The sequence below is a fragment of the Monodon monoceros genome, unplaced genomic scaffold, assembly GCF_005190385.1.
Source record: "Monodon monoceros isolate NGI ecotype Baffin Bay Population unplaced genomic scaffold, NGI_Narwhal_1 Super_Scaffold_21, whole genome shotgun sequence".
Lineage (NCBI taxonomy): Eukaryota > Metazoa > Chordata > Mammalia > Artiodactyla > Monodontidae > Monodon > Monodon monoceros.
In genome coordinates this window covers 126,821,866-126,846,709 of record NW_021703778.1, presented here as the reverse complement: position 1 = coordinate 126,846,709, position 24,844 = coordinate 126,821,866, and the positions used below count along the sequence as shown (strand labels likewise).

Here is a 24,844-nt window from a genome sequence, read left to right as displayed (position 1 = left end):
GGAAACAGCAAATGCAAAGATCTTAAGGTGAAAAAGGGGTTGGCTCATTTCTTGGAACAGAAAGAAGGCCAATGAGCCTGGAAGGGGGCAGGTTGTAGAGATGAGGGGCACAAGATAAAGACGCCTTCTTTCTGTGCTTTTGGACAAATTAATCTCTCAAAATCTCTGTAGAATGAGCATAATATTTGTACCTATCTCATAGGGATGTCATGAGTATTAAACAACATAGTGTGCCTGTAAGCTATCAACACAACATCTGGCACATAGTAAGTATTCAGTAGTGTTATTTTAAATTGTTTATTTTAAGGGTAGTAATGACCTCAGTTTTTGCGGGACAGGTCCACATTGCTGTACCTCTTCCCAGCATTACTCCTAGGGAGAATTTATTGCTGTTCCAAAAGAATCAGTCACATTCCCCAGACTCCATTTGATCTCATCTTATCCAGTGGCCCTGGATGTTTGAGTTTAAATAGGTATATCTTATATATACATATAAATTGCAAATTTAAGTGAATTAAATTACAAACAAATTATTAGGAAATTAAAAGATGCCTTCAAATTTATTAGGAAAAAATCTTATGGATATTGTGTGAATATTCTATTCTGTTTATTCTAAATATAACTGGTAATTGCAGTTAGACAATAAACAAGGAAGGTGGATTGAGCAGGGTTAGTCCCTTCTCCCACTCAGCTGCAACTATTCTGGTCAAACTATACCAAAAGTATATCACCTCTGACATCAAGAAGAGAGGATGGGGCAAAGAAAAAAATATATATATAGCTCAGTTTGATTCAATTCAATAAATATTTATAAGCACATACTAGTGTGTTATTTCAACATAACACACCAATATTTTAAACTCCCTTGACTCTTATTCTTTTTCTCTCACCCATCTGGCAAAATCCCAACTTCAGTTGAACCTCCTGTCTGTCTTCAGTATGCCTGCAACAGAACAGCCCTGTTCCTTTTTATATGCACCTCTAAGACTGTATCCCTGTCCATCAGAAAATATAGCTTAATTTGTAATTATACATTCATAAGTGTTCTTAAAGATGCAATTAAATGTGTATTTTCCCCCTAGTAGACTATAAGCTCCAGGAAAACAAGGACTATGACTATTTCTTGCTCATTACTGTATCCCCAGAAGATATATATATATACTATTGAATGAATTTGTGAATATGTTAGACACTATGATAGGTAAGCAGAGATACAAAAAGACTAAGAAATGTCATCAGTTCTCAAGGAACTTAAAATATTGTAGAATAGAGAAGAAGTGAGGTGACAAGGTAGGGTATATATTAGTTTTGGAAGGAGGGGTCATTAAAAGTGATGTCATAACAAACAGTGATGAAATTTTTTTAGATCTTCAAAAAATCATTTTTAAGGATAGTCTCCTAACCTACTAACGTATAATGTAGCATTGATGGGTGTTGTGGTTTTAAAATATGTACACAAATTCTTTGATACTTCCCATTTCAAGAAGTGGAGCCTAATTTCCCTCCCCTGGATCTAGTGACTTGTTCTGGACAAATAGAATAAAGTGGAAGTGACAATAGACAACCATTGAGCCTAGGTCATGAAAGGCGTTGGGGTTTCCTCCTTACTCACCCTTGGATCACTCCCTCTGGGGGAAGCCAGCTGTCATGCCAAGAGGACACATCAGCAGGTCTGTGGAGAAACCCACACGGAAAGGAACAGCCAGCAAGAAACTGAGGCCTCCTGCCAACAGCCATGTGAGTGAGCCATTTTCGAAGCAGAGCCTCCAACCCTAGGCAAGCCTTCAGATGACAGAAGCTCTAGTCTTAATTGCAACATCATGAGAGACTGAGTCACGCAACCCAGTTCAGCTGTTCCTGAACTGCTGGCCCACAAAAACTTGAGATAATAAATGTTTGTTGTTTTAAGCCACTAAGTTTGTGGTCATTTGTTACATGATGACGGATAACTAATACAACAGGAACTGATATTTTTCTAGAGAGAATTGAGAAACAGTACCAGATAGGCAAGTAGCAACTACTTTTGCTCACACATCAGCTATAACACTCGAGTTTTTAGAAATTTGTCAGTCCAAATATCTACCCCCAAATACTTACCAGAATGCACTTAATTGAATGTGTCTATGGCCGAGAAGCAAAATGTTGATGTAGGAATAGAAGTTAGAATTCCTAGCTTCTGGGAAATACTCTTCTTTAATCAAAGTAATACATAAAGTTGTTTTTTAGTACTACAAGTCTTAGATTGAAAAAGAGGAGTCTACTGCCCCACCCTATTCTATCCCTGAGCCCCACTATCCAATTATTTTTTTTATTAATTTTTTTTTTAATTTTTATTTTTGGCTGCGTTGGGTCTTTGTTGCTGTGTGCGTGCTCTCTCTAGTTGTGGTGAGCAGGGGCTACTCTTCATTGCGGTGCGCGGGCTTCTCACTGCAGTGGCTTCTCTTGTTGCGGTGCACGGGCTCTAGGCATGTGGGCTTCAGTAATTGCGGCACACAGGCTCAGTAGTTGTGGCTCGCGGGCTCTAGAGCGCAGGCTCAGTAGTTGTGGAGCACGGGCTTAGTTGCTCTGCAGCATGTGGGATCTTCCCTGGCCAGGGTTCGAACCCGTGTCCCCTGCATTGGCAGGTGGATTCTTAACCACTGTGCCACCAGGGAAGCCCCTCCAATTCTTTAACTTGTTTTTTTTTGTATTTACCTCCACATTTCTAACTAATATGCTTATGCTGCTATTTCTTGTTAGGTCAATTTTAGGCTTTATCTTTTGACTTCCTAATAAGAAAGATAAAGATTCAGCACCCGTATATTATTCCAGATTCCCACTTTCCCTACTTCCACCCCCCCATATACAATATATACAAGTTTTGGTTAAATCACCGTCCAGCACTTGTCTTATTGTGGGGCTATGCAAGTCAAGCAATATACTATAGTTACATTTGCTTTATTGTAAAATTGTTTTGAATGTCCTATAATTAAAAGCTGCCTCATTTAAAAAATATGCTTAGCTATTTTTTAAAATCACTTTTTCTTCCCAAATTTACAATACAATTGTAAAATTCCTCTGAATAGTGTTTTTCAGAAAGTCACATCAGGTATCCCTCCAGTCCCAATTTTAACTAGAGACACCCCTACTGGAGGCCTCCATCTTCTTCTAGGGATGCTGCATAACTCCCTTCTAGAACTTTCCTAGCTCCTCTCTTGTGTACTATCTTCTCTTTCCTGATACCCAGGTCTCCTCTTTTTTGTTTTACTCCTTTGTTTGGTTGGATCATATCCTTTCAGTGAATTTTCCTAGAAAGGATTTAAAGATGTACATTATTCTTTGTATCTAACAATATCTTAATTCTACTCTCATACTTGATTAATAGTTTGGCTGGCTATAGAATTCTCAGAATTTTGGAGGCCTTGCTCCATTGTCCTGTAGCTTCCAGTGCTTCTGTAGTACCCTTCTGATTCTCAATTCTTTGTCAGGAACCAAGATTTCTTTCTTCTTTTTGAAAGTTTTATCTCTGTTAGGGACACTTTCCATCCACTGACTGGGCATTTAGTATGCCCAGTGAATCTAGATAGCCATCCCTCCATTTTGGCTATTTTCTTGAATTACTTCTAAGATTATTTCCTATGTTTGCATGTTCTCTCTAAGTGGTACTCTTATTAGTCAGACTGTTCTCCTTGAATTAGTCCCCTTATTTTTTTTCTATCTCTTCTCATCTATTTCTGCCTTTTTGTCTTTTTCTTTCACTATCTAGAAGATTTCATCAGTACTTCTAACGGTTGCAGCGGGAAACAAGGTCTCTGGAGGAATCGTTAGCAGTTCACTAACTATAAGGCAGAGAGGTGTTGGAAGTGAAGTTGGAGAAATAGATAGGGACCTTGAATGTCGTGCTGAGAATCTTGAATTTAATTATTCAGAAGCATCAGATCAGGAGCATCACAAATTTTAGACAGAAGTGTGATTTACGTTTTTGAGAAACCAGGCTAGCAGGGAAGACTATTTTTTGAGGGGTACAAGCCTAGAAGTTGGGTAATCAGTTAAGGAAATATGGTAATAAATCAGGTGAGCAACAATCAGGGCTGAAACTAGTCCTTAGTCATAAAGATGGAGAGGAGGAAATAAACTGATGACAGAACTGGCAGGACAGAATAGGTTATGGAAGGTGAAAGAGAGGGGGAAACTGAGGATGGTTTCCTGATTTCTAGCTGTCTAGATACGTATGGCAATGTGATCAAACATTTCTGAGAAAACCAGATGGCTGTGTTCAATAGGCAGTTGGATTTTGAAGCTCAAGGAAGAGATCTGAACTGGAAAAATAGATTTGGGAGTCATTAGCATAAAGGAAATATTTAAAATCATGAGATTGGGCAAGTTTCTCCAGGGGAGAGTATAGATGAGGAAAAGCACTGAAGAAAGGATAGAATACTGGGGAACATTCACATCTTAGAGGAAAGCTCAGGGAAAGCCCATGAAGGAGACAGTTAAATAATATCAGAGAACTATAAGGAGGATCTGGAATGTTCAGTGCACAGGAAATTGAATCAAAGAAAGAAGGAATCTGCTTTGTCAAAATGCAGCAGAGATGTTATGATTTCAATGAAAAATGGCAATTAGATTTGCCAATAAGAAGGTCAGGTAAAGAAGAGTAAGAGAGTGGAGTTGGCAACCAGACTGCACATTGGGCTAAGGTATGAACCCGAAGTTAGGAAGTGAAGTCAGTTACTATTTATAGTTCATCCTTTCAGGAACCTGAGGTAAAGAAGGTGATGACAGAGCTTAGGTGGCAGGTCTCCCCAACTCAGATGATCTCAAGCAGCCCAATAGAAAAGTCTAGCAATACAACATATGCACACTTACATTCAGTAAATATTACATAGATCTAATCAAGTATCGGAACCAGACCTTTAGGATTTTACTTAGCCTTTCTTCCTCTTGTGTGTCATAATAATCCTTTTCCTTGATCACATTTTTTTCCTTAATCATTTCCTTCTAGTCAATTCAACGTCAGAAAGTGTTCATGTACTGAGAAGTTTCCCACAGAAATTCCATTTTGAGAAATTGGACTCAAGCCATTTCCTGCTTTGGTCATTAAAAAAATAATAATAGCTGTTATTTGCAGAGTAAACAGAATTCCATCAAGAAATGCTGTGTACATTAAATCTAAGTCATGTTATTGTTATGATCACTAGTATTAGAATAACAAGACCGTGGCCTTGTTCATCTCTAAAAAATTTACTATTGTTTAGCAAAGTTATAATATATGGGAGGCTGTAGTTTCAGAAATCCAAGGTTGAACTATGTACCCTGTGGATGCTCCTTAGTTATTAGATAACTAATCGGTTATTTCATGGCCTTAACATAGGCAAGATGGTGTGAGAGGAGGCAGAGTTGAAGAAGTGAACTCACACAAAGGACCAACTCAAAAGGGTTCTCAGGGAAATGTCAGTAATATTTATACAATGTGTATAAAACTGTATTTTACACATTCTAAAATCACTTACAAATCTGATAGGAAAAAATATAATTTTCAAGACAATAAAGTAAGATCCAGCAATCTCACTTCTGGGTATATACCCGGATATCTGTACTTCCACATCCATCCAGCATTATTCGCAATTGCCAAAGCATGGAAACAACCTAAGTGTCTGTCAGCAGATAAATGGATAATGAAGATGTCGTATACGTATACAATAGACTATTATTCAGCATGAGAAATTTGATACAACATAGATGGGGCTTGAGGGCACCATGCTAAGTGAAATAAGTCAGACAAGACAAATACTGCATGGTATCACTTATATGTGGAATAATAATAATAAAAAAGCAAACTCATAGAAACAGAGAGTAGACAACTGGTTGCCAGGGGCAAGGGGGTTGGGAAAGCAGGGAGAGGTTGATAAAGGGGTACAGACTTTCAGCTATAAGATGAATAAGTTCTGAGAATCTAGTGTGTAACATGGTGACCATAGTTGATAACACTGTATTGTACCATTGATATTTTCTGAGAGAGTTGAACTTAAACGTTCTCACCAAGGGAGGGGAAAAGGGTAAATATGTAAGATGATAGATGGGTTAACTTGATGGGGAGAATCCTTTCACAATGTATATGTATGTCAAACCAGTTAGATATACACTTTAAATATCTGACAATTTTATTTGTCAGTTATACTTCAATAAGGCTGGGGAAAAAAGACAATAAATTAAAAAAATTGTCTTATATGGTGACTGTTTCTGATTTTAAGTTTGCTAGAAATTTGTTCTGGGCAAGAATTTGAATCTTATGGACTAGAGCCTTCATCCTGGGAATATTGATGTTTTTAAATTCTCCCTAATTACGGGCTATTGCATCAGAGTGAAATCCAGAGCTGATGATGTTCAGATTGCTTCTTTCTGCAATTTTAGGTTTTATCCATTTAGTTTCCCCCTTTTCATACTGTGTCTCTCATTTTTGATAGCTTAATCTTCAGATATTAATACTGTGGCCATATGAAATATATTCATTCATTTTACAAACGTGTGCAAAGATTTCTGGGAGTCACCGGCATGTTTGAGACATAGTCCCTGCTTAAGGAGTTAAAAGAGATTACAGTTCAGTGGTAGAAACATAAAGTAGAACTGTCATAAAAGATTACATACTAAATTCCATGGGGTGTCCATCCATGTGCAGGGACTGGGTTTTATACATCTTTATATCTCTAATGTCAAGCTCAATCTGGCAGAGTGTAAGTTCCACCCAGTGGAACTGGGTGAAGAGGAAACCAGGAAGACTCATGATGAGGGATTGAGTGAGCTGGGTCTGGCCCTAGAAGGATAAGTAGAACCCATACACAGTATAGTGAAAAAGTAACTTTCGGAGTAAAGCGAGAGATTGTATTAATATGCACACATTGCATTTTGTAGATACTAAGATCAGAGCTTCCCCGGCCCACCAGGATGTCAGATGATTGGTGACTTTTTAATTACATGTCAGTTCACTTGGCAGTGATGGACAGAGCATAGGGTTTGAGTCTCACCCCTACCATACCAAGTGATTTTTAATAACGTATATAAATTCTATGCCTATTCTTCTCAGCTAGAAAATAGGAGTATAATATCTATTTGAGGCCTACCATATCCTAGAGTTATGTCAATAAGTGATGGCTTTTTAAGAAAAAACAGAAGCAGAAACAAACAGGAAAAGATTTACCAAAAAACTAAATAGAAATATTTTAGCTTTTAATGTAATGTGTAAGATTTTTCCAGTTTTCCAGTTTCACCTTGAAAATTTATCCTTAAAAAAAAGCTGATGGACCCATCCCACAGCTGGGATCAGAGGACCTGGCTCTCTCACTGCCCAGCTCCCATTCCTATAGCTCACATTGCCTCACCTCTCTGGGCCTGTTTCCTCCTATAAAATAAAGAGTAATCTCCCCCTCTGTCCACACAGTAGCCACTGGCCACATCTGACTATGAAATGTGGTTAGTTCGTAAAAAATACACATCAGATTTCAAAGCTAAAAATAAAAAATGTAAAATATTTTATGAATCATCTACTATTGAGTATATTTTGAAATATTTTGCACATAATGGTTTCAATAAAATCGATTATTAAAATTAACTTCACCTGTTTCTTTTTGCTCTTTTGATGCGACTACCGGAAAATCTAGATTAGATATGCAGCCCTGGTCTAGATAGATGATCACGAATATCCTTTTCAGCCTTAGGACTCAGCCAGGGCCACTGTGGACACATAATTCACAGTTTGATTTCCTCGCACTGAGATACGGAAGGATTGGCTGGGAGTGAGCAGGCTGGGGCGGGGCCCTGCCGGAAGACACAGACCCCTCCACCTTTCGCTCCGGCTCGGCTCTCGGAGAGGGAAGGACCCCGACTCCCACGCGGGGCTGGGGGCAGACAGCCCACTCCAGTCTCCGGGCCCCGGGAGTTAAAGGGGCCGGGGGGCGGGCGCGGCGCGCCGGGAGGGGCCGAGCCGGGAAGCGGGTTGGTGCGTCAGCCTCACGCGTGGGGAAGGAAGCGGGCCTCAGGCCGCGGACTGCCACCGCGGGGTCCCCGGCACGTCCGCAGGCTGCACCGGGAGGTGGCGGCTTCTGAGAGGCTGGAGAGCCGAGGGCGGGCCTGGGAGGCGGCCGGGAGGTGGGGCGCGGCCGGGGGCAGGCCCGCGCGGGCTTCATCTGCGGACTCACGGCCTGCTCCCGATCGCTGGGGATTCCGAGGCGCGGCGCGAAGACCGGCCGGAGCGGCTATGGACCACCGCTGGGGCTTCCTGATCGGCTTCCTGGGCGCCGTGGGGCTGCTGGGCTCGGGCCACGGCGGGCAGCAGCCCCCGGAGACGGCGGCGCAGAGGTGCTTCTGCCAGGTGAGGGGTGTGCGTGGCGGCGCTGCGGATCCCGGGACCCCTGCCTCCGCCGTGCGCTCTGTCCCGCGCACCCGGGCAGGTGGGGCGCTAGAGGTGCGTCTCTGCATCTCCACCCTTCCGGAAGGAACCCCCTGTGCTTCTGCTCCCTGGCAGGGGCTGAATCCTCTGCATCTCGCCTGGGTTGGTGTGGACCGGTTCCCCCCTTCCCCCCCCCCCCGCCCCAAACAGCCTGAACCGACGTCGAATCGCCCTCCCGCGCTTCCGATCAGGCGTGGGACGAGAGGTGTGGGTGCACCGCTGTTTCTACCTAGTTGGTTTGTGCATCTTTTTTGGTCTTACGTGCCTGGGGAAGGTGCGCGCGCGCGCGCGCGCGCTCACACACACACACACACACACACACACACACAGTCACACTCAGTATTTTTATTTTCGCAGAACCTGGGTCTTCCTGACTTCTAATTTGACTTGGAACAGTGTGGGCTGTGCCTGTGCTGGATGTCTTCTCCAGCCTTTCTGGCCAGGACAGGCTTTTGCAGGGGGGCTGCCCTCAGATCTCCCTGTCAGGCAGGAGAATGCCTTCGTGTGGCTTTTCTGTGTCTAAGCCTAACTGCCTGGTGTCTTGGGGGCCGCGGTTGCCCTGTGACTACTCGCCCTATGTGTCCTTTGTTTTTCCTGAATGTAGTGAGACTCTTTTACCGTGACATCCATATTGCTGGTCTGAATTGGGAGAACGGACCTCAGTGCACAAGTTTAATTACAAGCTTATTATGGTTATTTCCTTCTGTTAGTAAGAGATGTGGGTACCTTGAGAAAAAAATTCAAAGAAAGTTGCCCACAATATCTGCTATTTTAATATCATTATTCTTAAAGTCACCTTTTGGTTGGCTTCTGTTGATAAAAATTACATTTTATACAAAATTGAGATATGGGTATCCAAATTGTTCCTTTTAAGTAGACGTTACCATTAACTTATCAGAAATAACATTTTATGTGTGTAGGGGGGGTAATACTATTTCACAGAGGAAAGAAGAATTTAAATATTATGAGAAGAGGTGTCATCTCTTTCACTGCTTTAAATTCTTGGATTTTATTTTTTGCTGAGTGATTTGGAAGTTGGGGTGAGTGATAGCTGGGAAGGTGTAAGAGAAATTGAAAGAAAATTGCTGCTTTATAACTAAGAGATTGAAAAGCTCCTTTACCTTCAGTGATTATAAACAGTACACAATCAAGTACTTAAAAGAAAAAGGGTAATTTTTCTTCTGCTTACAAATATAATGTATCACAAAGTTTAAACATTTAAAAATAAGTAAATTAGAAATAAGTGGACTTAAAAATAAGGTATTCAGGGCTTCCCTGGTGGCGCAGTGGTTGAGAGTCCGTCTGCCAATGCAGGGGACACGGGTTCGTGCCCCGGTCCGCGAAGGTCCCACATGCCCCGGAGCGGCTGGGCCCGTGAACCATGGCCGCCGGGCCTGGGCGTCCGGAGCCTGTGCTCCGCCGCAACGGGAGAGGTCACAACAGTGAGAGACCCGCGCACCGCAAAAAAAAAATATTAATAAGGTATTCAGTGCAGAAAGATTCCATTGTAACATTTTCAACTACATTCTAGAGATTGGATAATGGAATAAAAGTACATGTTGAACTTTTAAACGTTCACTCCCCTCCCCCATAACCATTTTAGATATTTGATTAAAATTGGGGAGCTTTTAGTTTTTTATATTCATTTACTTTTTCCTCTGATTAGTGTTAGGCTTTTTTACTCTTTCACAATATTTTCAAGATTAAAATACACAAAAATCTGTTAGACCTCTTTCTCTTTCTTTTAGAACAAGAGTGACTGTTTTTCTTTCCAGAGCCAAATTAAAAAGTAATAAAATGAGTAAAAAAAAATTTAAGGGAAATTTAAAATGGTTTAGTTAAATAAACTTAAAAACAGAGACCATCAATTCCAATTCAATAAATGAAACACGTGTACCTTAGTTCTATTATGTTCAGTAATAGAAGGGATGGGGGAAAGGGGAGGAAAGGAGGGAGGGGACTGTGACGAATAGACATGAAGACAAAGATGGAGACAAACATATTGACATGCATACTGAAACAGAGGGAGAGACAGATAAAAGAAAAAAATGGAGAAAGAAAAGATAAGGGGAGGAACAAATTATTCATTCAAAAAACATTTATAAACACTATGTACATTGATCTGAGAGTCTGGAATACAGAAATAACTATGGCATAATCCCTGCTCTGAAGAGCTTACAGTTCAGCACATCATGTTCTTTGGGGCTTGGGAAGAGGTGGGGATCCTAGGTATTTTTTAAAAATTTAAAAAGTTAGTAAATATTGCTAGAAACTAAGTTTTCACCTGAGATTTGGAAATACAAGTTCAAATCTTGTCTGGTTCTATTTGCAGTTTCCAACTGGCCACACAGTCCTGTTGACTCTCTTTTTGTTTATAGTCATATCCCTTTCTTCCTTCCTGTTGCCTGTGCCTCTTACCACTTCTGCCTTGAGTTACCACACCATCACCCCTCACCACACTGTTGCATGGGTGCCTGACTTAGGGGTTCTGATTTGAGCCAGAGCAGCATGTAGTTAGTTATTCGACCTCAGAAAGTCATTGAAGTAAAATGTACAAAGCTCTACAAATAATCAGACTAAATTCAATAAGCATTTATTGAGGCTTACTATGAACAGTTTTGAGAGATCAAAAAATAAATTAAAAAATTACAATTTAGTCCCAATTCCTGACACTCCAGAGTATGGAGACTGGTAAATAATTGGTGCTCAGCAAGTGTTAGGGAAATTATAATACAAGATGTGAACACTACAGGAGCTGAAGTATATTCTTAATTGAAGATGGGTTGACAGCTTCCAATGAATATTTAAACTTAGTCAGTTACTGCAGCGGTCCCCAACCTTTTTGGACCCAGTGACTGGTTTCATGGAAGACAGTTTTTCCACCGACCAGGGCCGGGGTTGGGGGGTGGGAGGATGGTCAGGCAGTAATGCGTGCGATGGGGGGCGGCAGATGAAGCTTCGTTGGCTCTCCCTCCTCTCACCTCCTGCTGTGCGGCCCAGTTCCTACCAGGCCACGGACCGGTAGAGGTCCTCGGCCCCGGGGTTGGGGACCCCTGAGTTATTGCATATGCCTGTTAGTTGACATCACATCCTATTAAAACCATTTTCACTGTATGTTGTAAGTTCTTTTGAGAACAGTGCTTCCGCTTAGTTGCTCAAAATAAGTGATCTATTGTCTGGAACTTATAAATCTTCCTTATATACATTCTCTTTCCCCCAATCCCTGTATCATTCTGTTAAAAAATGTTAAAAAAAATTTTTTTTACACAGAAAATTGGCTATTTTCCCCCTGTTGGTATACAAGTTTGTGAAGTCTAACACATGTACAGTATTGTGTAAAAACCTCATAAATCAGGACTCACCCTTTCTTTAAATCAAAATAGTATTGTAGTAGGTATGGGCTTGAAGTAAATGAATATTTTTCAGAGTTTATTCCTTTGTGACAATTATTTCCTCGTTATGCACCATTAGATAGAACGAATGTAACAGAACTTTAGTCCCAATTCATGGACTCCCAGGATGCATTTTAAAGAAATCACCTCAGAAGAGATATTGAAGCCCAGATACGGAGGCAGTATGGACACCTTTTTAAAATTAGAGATGAGTTTGTAAACTTCTATACTCAGAATGTTTTATCTCTCTTAATATAGCTAATGCTGGTAACCCTCAGATCCACTTGCTTGAATGCAGTAAATCTCCATCAGGTTAATGAAAGGGGAGTAGTTCAGATAATCCATAATAGCTACTTCAAAGGTGGATTATTTTTCCTTTGGAGTGCATTGTAGATACACTCTGCATTCATGTATTTTAGCAGACTTACTTGTCTGGGTGTCTTGTTTAGGTCAATTTAAAAAAAAGAGTTTTTGTTAGTCAGAGTGGCTGGGCCATGGAAGAGACACTTGAGAATATGCTAAGTGGTGGGTGGAAATAAGTCCAGGATTAATACTTAGTCAGAGGGATCTTTGAAACAGGTTATACTGGAGAGGTGTCCATTGACTGTGAATGCTTCCAACATTCCAGGCTTTTCTGAACAAAGCAAGTGGACCAAAGTGTATTTAACGTTGGTTGCCATACTTTGGGTCATTTAGCAACAATTTAAAGTTCTAGCAAGACCAAGACTTTAAAGAAGAAATAGCTCATAGCATTCCATGTTCTTAGAATGGTGCCTACTAGCCAGGATTGAATCTTTTGGTGTTTCTATTCTTTCTTTAACAGTTGTCCCAGTCTGCTCTGTAAGTGAATGAATGTTTTTCATGTTCTTTTTTTTTTTCTAATGGTCATAAAACTCAATAAAATTTAGCACAACTGCGGTTCTTTGCCAAATAAAGCGCATTTTGAGCACTTTTGAAAGGTATTTCATACAAGTATGAGGAATATATTCTTATAGTGCTTTGGGAAAAAAAATCTATGGTAGGACTGGAAGTTGTTGGGACACAGGAAGACTATTTAGAAAGTGTTTTTTGTTTTGTCTTTCATTGCAAAGTAAAGGATACCTCTATCCAAAAACTAGAGAACAAGCAGGCCAGTGTATTTTCTTTTCCCTTGTCTTTTGTATTTTGGTATTTGGTCCAAACCAATCAGAGTCAATGGAGAAATAATGGAGCTAACATTTGGTTATCTAGTTGTGTGTTGCACTGGAGCTTCAGATGTAAAGTTTTTGGAGAATTTTAACTGCAAACCTGGCCTTTTGCTTTGGGGGAATAGCAAGATCCCTGTCACTGGAAGCATTTAAGCGGTGGTAGGGTAATAGTAATGATCAACATTTACTGGGCATTTACTGTGGGTCGTTTTATCTTGATGTCAACTCTTTGAGATGGAAACTACTGCTACTTCTATTTTTGTACTCAGATAGGAAATTGAGGCCTAGAGAAGTTAAAAAGCAGGGGCAATGTCAACAACTAATAAGTAGCAGAGATGGGATTCCACCCTAGAAGGCCTGACTCCAGAGCCTGCCTGCTGTCCACTGTTATACACTACCTCCCCTTGAGGGTGTGTGAGGGAGGGGATTGCTGGGTTGCTCTGAAGATAGCAAGAGAAGGCCTTCAAAGGCTTTCCAGCTCTTAAGAGACCAGGACTTTAAACTGGGTGACATTGTGTGTTAGGCCTACCTTGGTCCTTATATCTACCACCCTCAACAAGGGCCTTTCCATTGCTTCCTATTAGTCTGGCCCTCCACAAAACCAAAGCTGATCATCACCTGAAGCCTAGAGCAGCAAGCTTCAAATTTTAGCATTCATCAAGCACTTTGTGTGTATGTTGCAGAGGCAGGGAGGGGGGTGCATTTTTAAAAGATTTGGATTCCTATGGTAGGGCCAGAGTTCTATTTCACTTTGGGAGATAGTGTAGCGGTTACTTATGCAGCCATAGCACATTTTGAAGTACAGCCTCAAGCCATTCTTCTTATAAATCAGCACCTGTCTTTTGGTCTTAGTTTAGGTAATAGGACTTTGCTTTGTTTCCAGCGTTCTGCCCTGGGTCCATCAACTGGAGTTCTGCCTTAGACTTTTCCTGAGACTCTATTCTGGTAACATGCCTGGTTCTCTAATTTCTAGAACTGGGCCTGGAATCATACCTGCCAGACTTCCTTCCAGGGATCAGGTTCTGCTGCCTGTTGGCAAGCTTATCTGAACAGTCAGATGGCTTGGATTTCCAAGTATCTTCCTGCCTCTCCTTTGCTGGACTCTTTCCATCCAGTGAAACTCCTTTCACCCGCTGCTGTACCTCCTTAGCTGCCCTGTGGCCTGTCATTGTCGTTGGTAATACCTCCTACTCAATTTCTAAGGTAAGGGGCAGAAGATTTTTAAATCTCCCATTGTCCTGCCTTCTCTTCCTCTGTGGCCTCTAGGTTATAAGCCACCTCTGCTCTGGAGGCATCTTGCATTTCTTTCTGATGTGGGGCTTCTAATCATTCCTTTTGTAATTAGGATATAGATCAGTAGAATATTGGACACAAAGGGTTGTTTGCCTTTGCTGCTTGCTTTCCTTGCTCTGTGAGTGCATTCCTGCCCCTTGAGTTGGCATGGTCTGGCACTGAGCACCACCATAGGTGACATGGAAGTACATAGTTATAATTAGGCAGTGCAGTGCTGGGCTCCAGTGAATGAGAGTGACAATGGACAGCATTCATTAATTCATTCACCAACCCATTCCACAAATAATTATTGAGCATCTACTGTGTGCTTTCTACAGTGCTCAGTACCGGGAATACAAAAGTGAACAAACATGAGCCTGCTCTCAAGGGTCTTAACTCTAGTGGGTGGGAGTGAGATAGATACATTCAGTACAGTGAGGTAATTCTTGTGTAGGAGTATGTGGAGTGTCATGGGAACACATACGAGAGACAGTTAACTGAGCAGGGGGTGAGTGGTACCTGAGGGGCAGCTTTCCAAAAGAGGGGAGGATAGATTTTTACCTTAAAAATGAATTCCTGGGGTGGGGGGAGAAATGGATTGCCTCAAACCCTTCCTCTTAAGATTTTTGTGTTTTTTTCTTTTGTGATTTAATATCTCTATCTGGCATGTGTCTCTTTGGCCTTTGCAGCCTTTGTGCCTGTTGTTCTTTGTATAATAATTTGTATCCAAGAGGAGAAACAGTAGCTTATTTTATGTTCTTAGAAGTTTTGCTTTGAAGGCTCAAAAGAAAGAGGTGTGAAAAATCAAATCATCTGGGTTAGAAGCACTTTTGTTTTGTTGGTACCCAAAATTAGGACTCTTAAGATTCTTGTGTACTCAGATAATTTTTACAGGAAACAAGGACACATTTGCGTATGAAATGAAAATAGTTATTACAGTGACAAAATATGTAGATCAGATTTCTAGAAACTGAACTCTTTAGTCCAAAACAAATAAGACTAGACAAATTGGCGAAACAAACAAACAAAAAACTTAGCTCTTGAATATTGTCGTCATCATCCCAAGTATTCTTATCTCTTAGGTGAAAAATTTCCATTACTGTTTCGTGATGTTCTAAAATTAAAAGATAGTGTAGGATTTTACATATTCCAAAAGGAAAACACCTAAATTCAGTATTTCAATGAAGTATTCTTAATTTGTTTCCTTACCAACAGATTTTTAAATTATTTTTTATTGTCAATAACTCTCCCTAAAATATAACCCAAAGTGGTTTATAATGTAAATATTCAGACCAAAGTATAAGGATCTCTTTTCTGCAGCATGCTGTATATTAAAAAAATAAAAATTTTAGTTTAAAAAAATCATAATATATTTTTAACTTACTTAAAAGCGCTGCTTAATTAATTCTGTTAGGTGTTTGCCTAGTCCCAAATAAACATCTCAGAATTTTAGCTTCACAACTGTTAACAATGTCTGATTTTAATATGATTTCCCATTGCCTCTAATTATAACATGATTGAATAGTTTGATTTAGTAAATACAGTTAAGACATTGGTTTTAAGCATTTGAAGATCAGGATTAGCCTTGTGGTTAATTTGCTATCTCAGTGTTGCTAAGGATAAGTCATTTCTAAGTACCATTTCAAATCTATAAAAATTGTCATGGCCAACATTTGAGGGTTGTTAGATCCTTATAATGAGTTATTGTTTCTCTTATAAATTCAATATCACTTCTTTTTATACAGTCACCAAGCTAGTCTGTGACCTACACATCCTGTGGGAAACTAAAATAAAGGAAAGACAGAGACAACTGAATTATAAGAATATAGAGTCTCAGAAAAACCAAGGATGGGAATGCCACTGGGTTTCAGGAAAGATGGTGGAAGTGGGAGCAGGCAAACCCTAGGGAATCCACCTAGCATATGTTCTCCATCTCCTGTCTCTGCTTCTCTGTGTCTTTAAAAATCTTTCCTCTCTCTGCCAACTGGCTCACGTGCTCCTCAGTTCATGTGATGGAATATGGTCTGAGTTTACTTGTTCACTGGTTTAGTGACAGAGGGAGACATTGCTCCTTCCTAGCCTCAATTCCTGATTCCTGGAGAGGGGACCATGACTTGTTTTGGCTTAGATGCTCACCCCCGGTCAGTCTTGGGGAGCAGGGTTATAGAGTGGCTGCAGGGGACCAACTCTTTGGGGGTATGTATGTCATTATGAGCTCAGTACACCCACCCTACAAAAGGTATCCACTGCGTTCCTATAGGTATATAGTAAGGGCAATAGCATCACTAGATTATGGTCATGTCCCATCTCAGAAAATTACGGGGAGGAGGGAAGTTAGGGGTTGGTTGAGTAAAGGGCTCTTTTATCATAACCATGTAAGGACAAAACCCTGTTGCGTCTATGACATTTTGATATAATATTCCATTTTCTTTGTAACAGGTTAGTGGTTACTTGGATGATTGTACCTGTGATGTTGAAACCATTGATAAATTTAATAACTACAGGCTTTTCCCAAGACTTCAAAAACTCCTGGAAAGCGACTACTTTAGATATTACAAGGTATTTAAAACAATTTTTTTTTGGTATAGGAACACTTAACGTTTAAATGGGTAATTACATTTTCTTAGGAATCACTAAGCTTCAAAATTGTGCTTATTATTTAAAATTGAGCAAGGCTATATTAGGAAAATGCAGTTCACAAGAATGAACCATATGGTTCTAAAATGACCCATTGGATACTTTTAATTTCAGTAATTGAGTTTTGAACACTAGAGTTAGAACCTAGTTGGTCAAATTGAAGTCAGAACAGAAACTGTTATATCGTTATCAAAGTCATGAGTTGTTCATAACATTCTAAAACATCAGATTTACTCCAATTCATTTAAAAAGAGAAATATTTTTGAGAAGGAACATGACTTTGTTCTGACCTGTATTCTAACAAGTCACTTGTGACATTTTATCTTGAGATATCTATTGAAAGAGTTTAGAAAACCTCATCATTGGAGTATGTAGTTACAATCTGAGTTCACAATTGTCTGTTAGCTGTTACTTTCATTAAAAGACTGTGAGTTGAAAAAGAAAAAAAGAAAGAAGACTGTGAGTTGAGCAGTGATAACATGAGCTACTTTGGCTCCCCGTTGCCATCTGTTCAGAGTCTGTTTAGTAGCAGAGTTTGTCATTTTAACCAAGTCTACCAATTTATTCATACCAGCTACACACTTACACCACCACTGAAATTTGACAGCTGTTTAGTGGAAGAAATAGAATAATTGTAGCTGATAACATGACCAGGTTATAGTATCATAATTCTACATCTGTCTGTTATAATCTCAAAATTCTTACATTTATAACTTTTTTCTAATATTTTATTTTACAGGTAAACCTGAAAAGGCCGTGTCCTTTCTGGAATGATATCAGCCAGTGTGGAAGAAGGGATTGTGCTGTCAAGCTTTGTCAATCGGTAAGAACGGTGTATACGTTTAAGAACTGTCAAATGTTTTTTTGAATAATTGCGACTTTTGAAAGGGGCCAGTATAACTGAAATAACATTTCAATCCTTAGGTTAAATATAATGTTGTTTAAAATTAACATATTAAAAACCTAAACTTATAAATATAAAACCTATTTTGAATTATTCTGTCTTCATGATAATAGAATTTGAATTTTGTGGTTAATATAATCCTTTGATTTATTACTGAGATTAATAGTTCTTTTGGCTTGATATTTGTTTTTCTTCTTATGTCTTACCCAAAGTTATGTTTGTAGTATTAAAAAAAATGAAATTAATTGAGGTACAAATAAAATCTCTCCCTTTTTCTATGGATGTATTAATTTTCTTCCTTGGGGAGGGTCTGGACAAAACCACTGGCTTTACTTAGGAATTCTCAGATTGGCTGCCCATAGAGGCTGGACTCTCTGTCAGTCGAAAGGCCAGTTATTTATCCCCTTTACAGTGAATCAGAACAATGTTCTTTCACTTCCATTATTAATTGGCCAATGTGAAAAAGAAAAACAGTATCCAGTGTTAGTCTGGGAATAAGAAATGAGCACTCTGGTGGCTAAGTCTTTTTGGAGATCAATTCAGCAAATGTATCCAAACAATAAAAAAGGTACATATCCTTTGACCTAGCAATTCTGCTAAGAATTTCACTTACTAAAATAATTAGATAGATGTCCAAAGATGGCCATAAAGCAATACTGAATATTGTAAAGATGTCAGTTCTGCTGAAATCAGTCTATAAATTTGGCATAGTTTATTATATGACAAAATTAGAAACCATCTAAATATCTGGTCATAGGAAAAGACTATACATTGACCTAGTTCAGAGTGTAGAAGAGTACACAATAAAGTGATTGTCTCTGTGTGGGTCCTTCCCTTTGGGCAGGTGTAATCTATTTCAGGAATGTACTGAATATACTTAGCATTAGAATAGGACCCTGCAATTTACAGAGCTGTCCCACATACATCATTATCTCTACTCACAGCATCACTTTGAGGATAGGCAGATAGGTCCTGTGTTATTAAGTGGCCAACACACAACTAAAAACTAGTACCATTTTCCTCTGAAAGAGGAAAGCGCCTTAAAAAATGGTTGATTCCAAGACTGGAACAAGAGATATATAAGATGAACCTGGAGTATCTTGTCATAACAGAAAACAAAAAGTGCTGTTAAAGATTACTGGGGTAATATAAATAAGACACAGGCGCAGACAAAGACACAGGTCAGATAAAAAAGACACAGGTCAGCACTTAGTGGGTTTTCTAGTGGCCAAATGTGGGACAATTTGAGCATTAAAAGGAATAATGGCGGGCTTCCCTGGTGGCGCAGTGGCTGAGAGTCCGCCTGCAGATTCAGGGGACGCGGGTTCGTGCCCCGGTCTGGAAAGATCCCACATGCCGCGGAGTGGCTGGGCCCGTGAGCCATGGCCGCTGAGCCTGCGCGTCCGGAGCCTGTGCTCTGCAACGGGAGAGGCCACAACAGTGAGAGGCCCGCGTACCGCAAAAAAACCCAAAGAACAAAAAACAAACAAAAAAAACGGAATAATGGCTAACTGGCTATTTTTACATTTCCATGCTGTAATATAACATGTGTATAATCCATAGCATAACTTGTTGGATTTTTTGTTTACTTTTTTTTTTTCCTTTTTGGGTTCGCGGGCCTCTCATTGTTGTGGTCTCTCCCGCTGTGGAGCACAGGCTCCGGACGCACAGGCCCAGCGGCCATGGCTCACGGGCCCAGACGCTCCGCGGCACGCGGGATCCTCGCGGAGCGGGGCACGAACCCGTGTCCCTTGCATCGGCAGGCAGACTCTCAACCACTGCGCCACCAGGGAATCCCGGATTTTTTGTTTACTTTTAAGAAATAACATAAAGACTGCCTAACTATTCTCAGTTAAAAAATAACCTGTTAACTTCAGTAATTTGTTCTGTGAATTTTTCTTATAAATCATAGAGCTTTAAAATATTTTTTCAGAAGATAGAATAAATGTCATCTAAAAGCATTTAAAAATTTTTTTCAGGATGAAGTTCCTGATGGAATTAAATCTGCAAGCTACAAGGTATGTACATATACTTATTAATGTGTCTAGTATTGAGCAAAAACTAAAAAAATTCACTTCCCCTGCCAGCTACTACCCCACTTCTCTGCTCCCCTTTGCAGTGAAACCCCTTGAAAGTTATTTGTACTCAGTGGCTGTAATTCTTTTGTTTCTTTTCTTTAACCCTTTATTAAAGAAAGCTTGAAAGGTAAAAGTAGAGGGGAGAAAACAAAATAAAACATGTGTACCCATCACGCAGCTTTAGCTATTACCAATATGTGGTCAATCTTGTTTCATTTGTACCTCCCATTCCATTCTCCCAGTTATTTCAAAGCCAATCTGAGATAACTCATTTTGTTTACAAATACTTCATATACATCTCTAAGACAAAAAGCACTAAAAAAGCCCCACATAACCAAAGTCAGGGTTCCAATTTCTCTAGTTGTTTCATATGTGCCTTAATAGTTGATTTGAAACAGGATTCAAACATATTCCACACATTGCGCTTGGTTGATGTCTTTATGTCTCTCTCTCTCTCTTTTTAAATAAATTAAAAAATTTATAATAGTTTTAGGTTTACAGAAAAATTGTAGAGATAGTACAGTTTTTCCATATACTCCATACCCAGTTTCCTCTATAATTAACATCTTACATTCGTATGGTGCATTTGTTACAATTAATGAACCAATTTTGATATGTTATCACTAATTAAAGTCTATAGTTCATTCAGATTTCCCTTAGTTTTCCACCTAATGTCCTTTTTCTGTTCCAGGATCCCATCCTGGAAACCATATTATATTCAGTTGTCATGTCTCCTTAGGTTCCTCTTGACTGTGACGGTTTCTCAGACTTTCCTTATTTTCGATAAGGTGTTTCAGAGGAGTACTGGTCAGGTATTTTGTGGAGGGTCCCTCAATTGGGATTTGTCAGATATTTTTCTCATGATTAGACTGGGGTTATGTATTTTTGGAAAGAAGACCACAGATGTTAAAAAAGAAAAAGTGCCATTTCATCACATCCTATATCAAGGGTACATACTATCAACATGACTTATCACTGTTAATGTTAACCTTGATCACCTGGCTGAGGTATTTTTTGTCAGCTTTCTCCACTGCAGATTTATTCTTTTTTTGCCCTTTCCATACTTTATTCTTTGGAAGGAAGTTACTAGGCCCCACCCACATTTTGGGAGTGCTTCATCTCCTTGAGGGTATAAATTGTTTGGAATTCTTCAGTGTGAGAGATTTGTTATCTTTTCCCTCCATTTCCTTATTTGTTCAATCATTTCTTTGTCTTGTGGGTATTTATTTTCTATCGTGGATTATAACCTAGTACTCCTTTATTTTGTTGTTCATATCATTTCAGTTTCCACACTTGGGAGCTGTTTCAGTTGGCTCCTGTGTCCCTTTGACATACCCCCATCACTGTTTTTTTTTCCCTTTTGTTAGCACTTCTTTATTTTCTGGTTCTACTTGAACATTTCCTGCTCTTAAGTCTCTTTTAATCTAGATTCATTCCCCACCCCACTGCCCTTTTTCTTTCTTTGCCACTTATGTGTTGAAGGAAATGAATCAATATCCTATAGAATTTCCCACATTATGTATTTAGTGATTGTATCCCTGTCATGTCATTTAACATATCACTCTCTTCATTTTCCATAAACTGGTAGTTAAGTATTATAGCTTATCAGAGTCAGATTCCCCTTTAAAATTACTTATTTTCTGCTTTATTGAGGTACAGTTGACTAATAAAATTGTAAGATGTTTATAGTGTACATTGTGATGATTTGATACATGCATACATTTTGAAAGGATTCCTCTCATTTAATTAACTCATCCATCATCTCACATATTTATCTTTTTTTTTTGGTGAGATCATTTAAGTTCTACTCTCAGCAAATATAAATGATACAACAACAATGATACATCAGTTGTGGTCACCATGTTACACATTAGATCCTCAGACCTTATTCATCTTATAGCTGAAAGTCTGTACCCTTTTACCAACCTCTCCCTGATTTCCCCACCCCCTTGCCCCTGGCAACCACTTTTCTACTCTCTGTTTCTATGAGTTTGACCTTTTTTTTGTTTCTACATATAAGTGATATCATGCAGTATTTGTCTTTCTCTGTCTGGCTTATTTCATTTAGCACAGTGCCCTCAAGGCCCATCCATGTTGTAGCAAATGGCAGGATTTCCTTCCTTCTCATGGCCAAATAATATTTCATCATATATATATATCTCACATCTTCTTTTCATATTCAACCATTGACAGACAGATTGTTTACATATCTTGACTATTGTGAATAATGCTGCAATGAATATGGGAGTGCAGATATCTCTTTGCTATCCTGTTTTCATTTCCTTGTGATATATACCCAGAAATGGGATTGCTCAGGCATTTAGTAGTTCCATTTTTAATTTTTTGAGAAACCTTTATGCTGTTTTGCTTAGTGGTTGCACCATTTACATTCCCACCAACAATGCACAATAGTTCCCTTTTCTCTTCATCCCTGCCAATGCTGGTTATCTTGTCTTTTTGGTGATGGCCATTCTAACAGGTGTGAGGTGATGTCTCATGGTTTTGATTTGTATTTCCCTAATGATTAGTGATGCTGAGCACCTTTTCAGGTACCTCATTTGTATGTGTTCTTTGTAAAAATGTCTTTTCAGTTCCTCTGCCCAGTTTTTAATTGAATTGTTTGATTTTTTGCCATTAAGTTGTGTGAGTTCTTTAATATATTTTGGATATTAACCTCTTACCAGATAACTGTAATATATTTTGGATATTAACCTCTTACCAGATAACTGATCTGCATATTTTTCTCCCATTCTGTAGGCTGCCCTTTCATTTTGTTATTGATTTCCTTTGCCGTGCGGAAGGTTTTTAGTTTGACGTAGTCCCAATTTGTTTATTTTTGCTTTTGTTGCCTTTGCTTTTGGTGTCAAATCCAAAATACCTTTGTTAAGTCCAGTACCAAGGGGCTTACCCTCTATGTTTTCTTATGGGTTCAGGTCTTAAGTTTAAGCCTTTAATCCATTTTGAGTTGATTTTTGCACATGGGGTAAAAAAGGGATTAGTTTCATTCTTTTGCATGTGGTGCCCTGTAGTTAGATATTAAGGCTTATCAGATTCAGACTAATTTTTTGATGTATATTCATTAGAGTTCCTGTGTACTTACAATTGCATCACATAATGTCTGGTTTCCTCTTTTTTTTCATGATGTTAAGATTGATCTTTGGGTCATTATACGTCCATTATAATGTTCCCTACTAGCTTTTTACCTGAAGGTTTTAGCGGCCTTGATGATTATTACCTAGTTGCGTCATTTCATTAGGGGTTTGAAAATATTGATATTCTAATTTTATCATTTTTCCTATACTAACTGTCTGTTATTATTGTATAAAGACCTTTTCTTGTCAACTCTTTGGATGCCTTGAAATACAGTTTATATAGAACACATAGAATAAACGCTTCATTCTTTTCCTTTGTTTACCAGTTTTCAGAATAATTATGAGTTGATGCCCCAGCACCCTCCAAAGTTGCCCAATAAGGTTTTTATTTTTAAGTATTAATATGAACTTAAGTTTTGACATATTTAATGTATTGGAATCTTCTCTAGTCATTTAGTCATTATTTGTTTCAATACTTGAGTTCCATCTTTGGCCATGAGAAGCTCCTTCAAGTTAGGAATTGTTGCCTTTTGAGATGATCCTAGTAGTCTTAGTAGATTTTTTTGCTTTCCATTATGAAAAGATGTCCTAGGCTTAGTTTGTGCCTTTCGTGCTTCAGTCTTGGAATTAACCACTTTTCTAAGGAACGCTTAGCTCTTTTAGTGAGAAATGGTGTTTAGTGATCATAACCTGAGCCATTGCGGTGCTAATTCTTACTGGGTTGTCATTGTTTCGAGGCCTTTTTGGTGAACAAATTCAATTTTTGATTACAGCGTTTTAAAATACACCCAGAATCTTACAATCTTTATTGCTACTGCTGTATTTCAAGTCATCATCACTTTTTGTCTGGGTTATGGCAGTAGCCTCTTAAATGGTCTGCCTACTTCTAACCATACTCTCTATATTAGTCTGTTCTAAAGACAGCAGCCAGAGTGATTTTTTTTCAATAAATTTATTTATTTATTTATTTATTTATTTTTGGCTGTGTTGGTTCTTCGTTGCCACCCTTGGGCTCTCTCTAATTGCAGCGAGCGGGGGCTACTCTTCATTGTGGTGCACGGGCTTCTTTCTCATTGTGGTGGCGTCTCTTGTTGAGGAGCATGGGCTCTAGGGTGCACGGGCTTCAGTAGTTGTGGCTTGTGGGCTCTAGAGCGCAGGCTCAGTAGTTGTGGCGCGTGGGCTTAGTTGCTCCATGGCATGTGGGATCTTCCCAGACCAGGGCTCGAACCCGTGTCCCCTGCATCGGCAGGCCGATTCTTAACCACTGTGCCACCAGGGAAGCCCCAGAGTGATTTTTTTTTTTTAAACAAAGAAATCAGATTGTATCTCTCCTCTGTTTAAAGCGTCCCATCTCCCTTGGAGTAAAATCCAAAGCCTTTATTTAGTAACAAGAACAAATAAAGTGACCATATGCCAAGGTTTGCCTGGGACAGAACCAGTTTATGCTTGTTGTTCTGGCATCCTGTCTGATTTATTATTTGTCTCGAGTTTTAAATTTTTTAAATAAAATATTAACAGTTGCATTAAAATAAGTTAGGATAGATTTGGTTGACCAAATGCTTTGTATTTCTAGCTTCCTCTGTTGTCTTCTCTCTTATATAATATTTCAGATGTATGTACACTAAAGACTTCTTACTTCAACACGAAGATGACCAATAATATCTTGTCCTTCCTCTCCTGACCTTTTCTAGATGTAAGGAAAGTAAACCTTTCTTTCAAAGACAACATCCTAGGTGACTACTGATAAAATAATTTCAGTCAGTCACAAATGGCTGGGGACAGCTAACTCCATACAGTCTTTTTTTTTTTTAACATCTTTATTGGAGTATAATTGCTTTACAATGGTGTGTTTCTGCT

At 39.2% G+C, this 24,844-nt stretch overlaps 1 protein-coding gene across 1 annotated transcript in view; it reads left to right on the top strand.

Moving 5' to 3' along the window:
- Positions 1–7,586: 7,586 nt before the first annotated feature.
- ERO1A (endoplasmic reticulum oxidoreductase 1 alpha) overlaps positions 7,587–24,844 on the top strand; it is a 44,904-nt gene continuing 27,646 nt past the window's right edge. The window contains exons 1-4 of the mRNA XM_029239234.1: positions 7,587–8,347; positions 16,716–16,835; positions 17,653–17,736; positions 19,797–19,835. Of these exons, the coding sequence (XP_029095067.1) occupies positions 8,234–8,347; positions 16,716–16,835; positions 17,653–17,736; positions 19,797–19,835 (357 nt within the window). The 5' untranslated portion in view covers positions 7,587–8,233. The remainder of the gene's footprint in view (positions 8,348–16,715; positions 16,836–17,652; positions 17,737–19,796; positions 19,836–24,844) is intronic.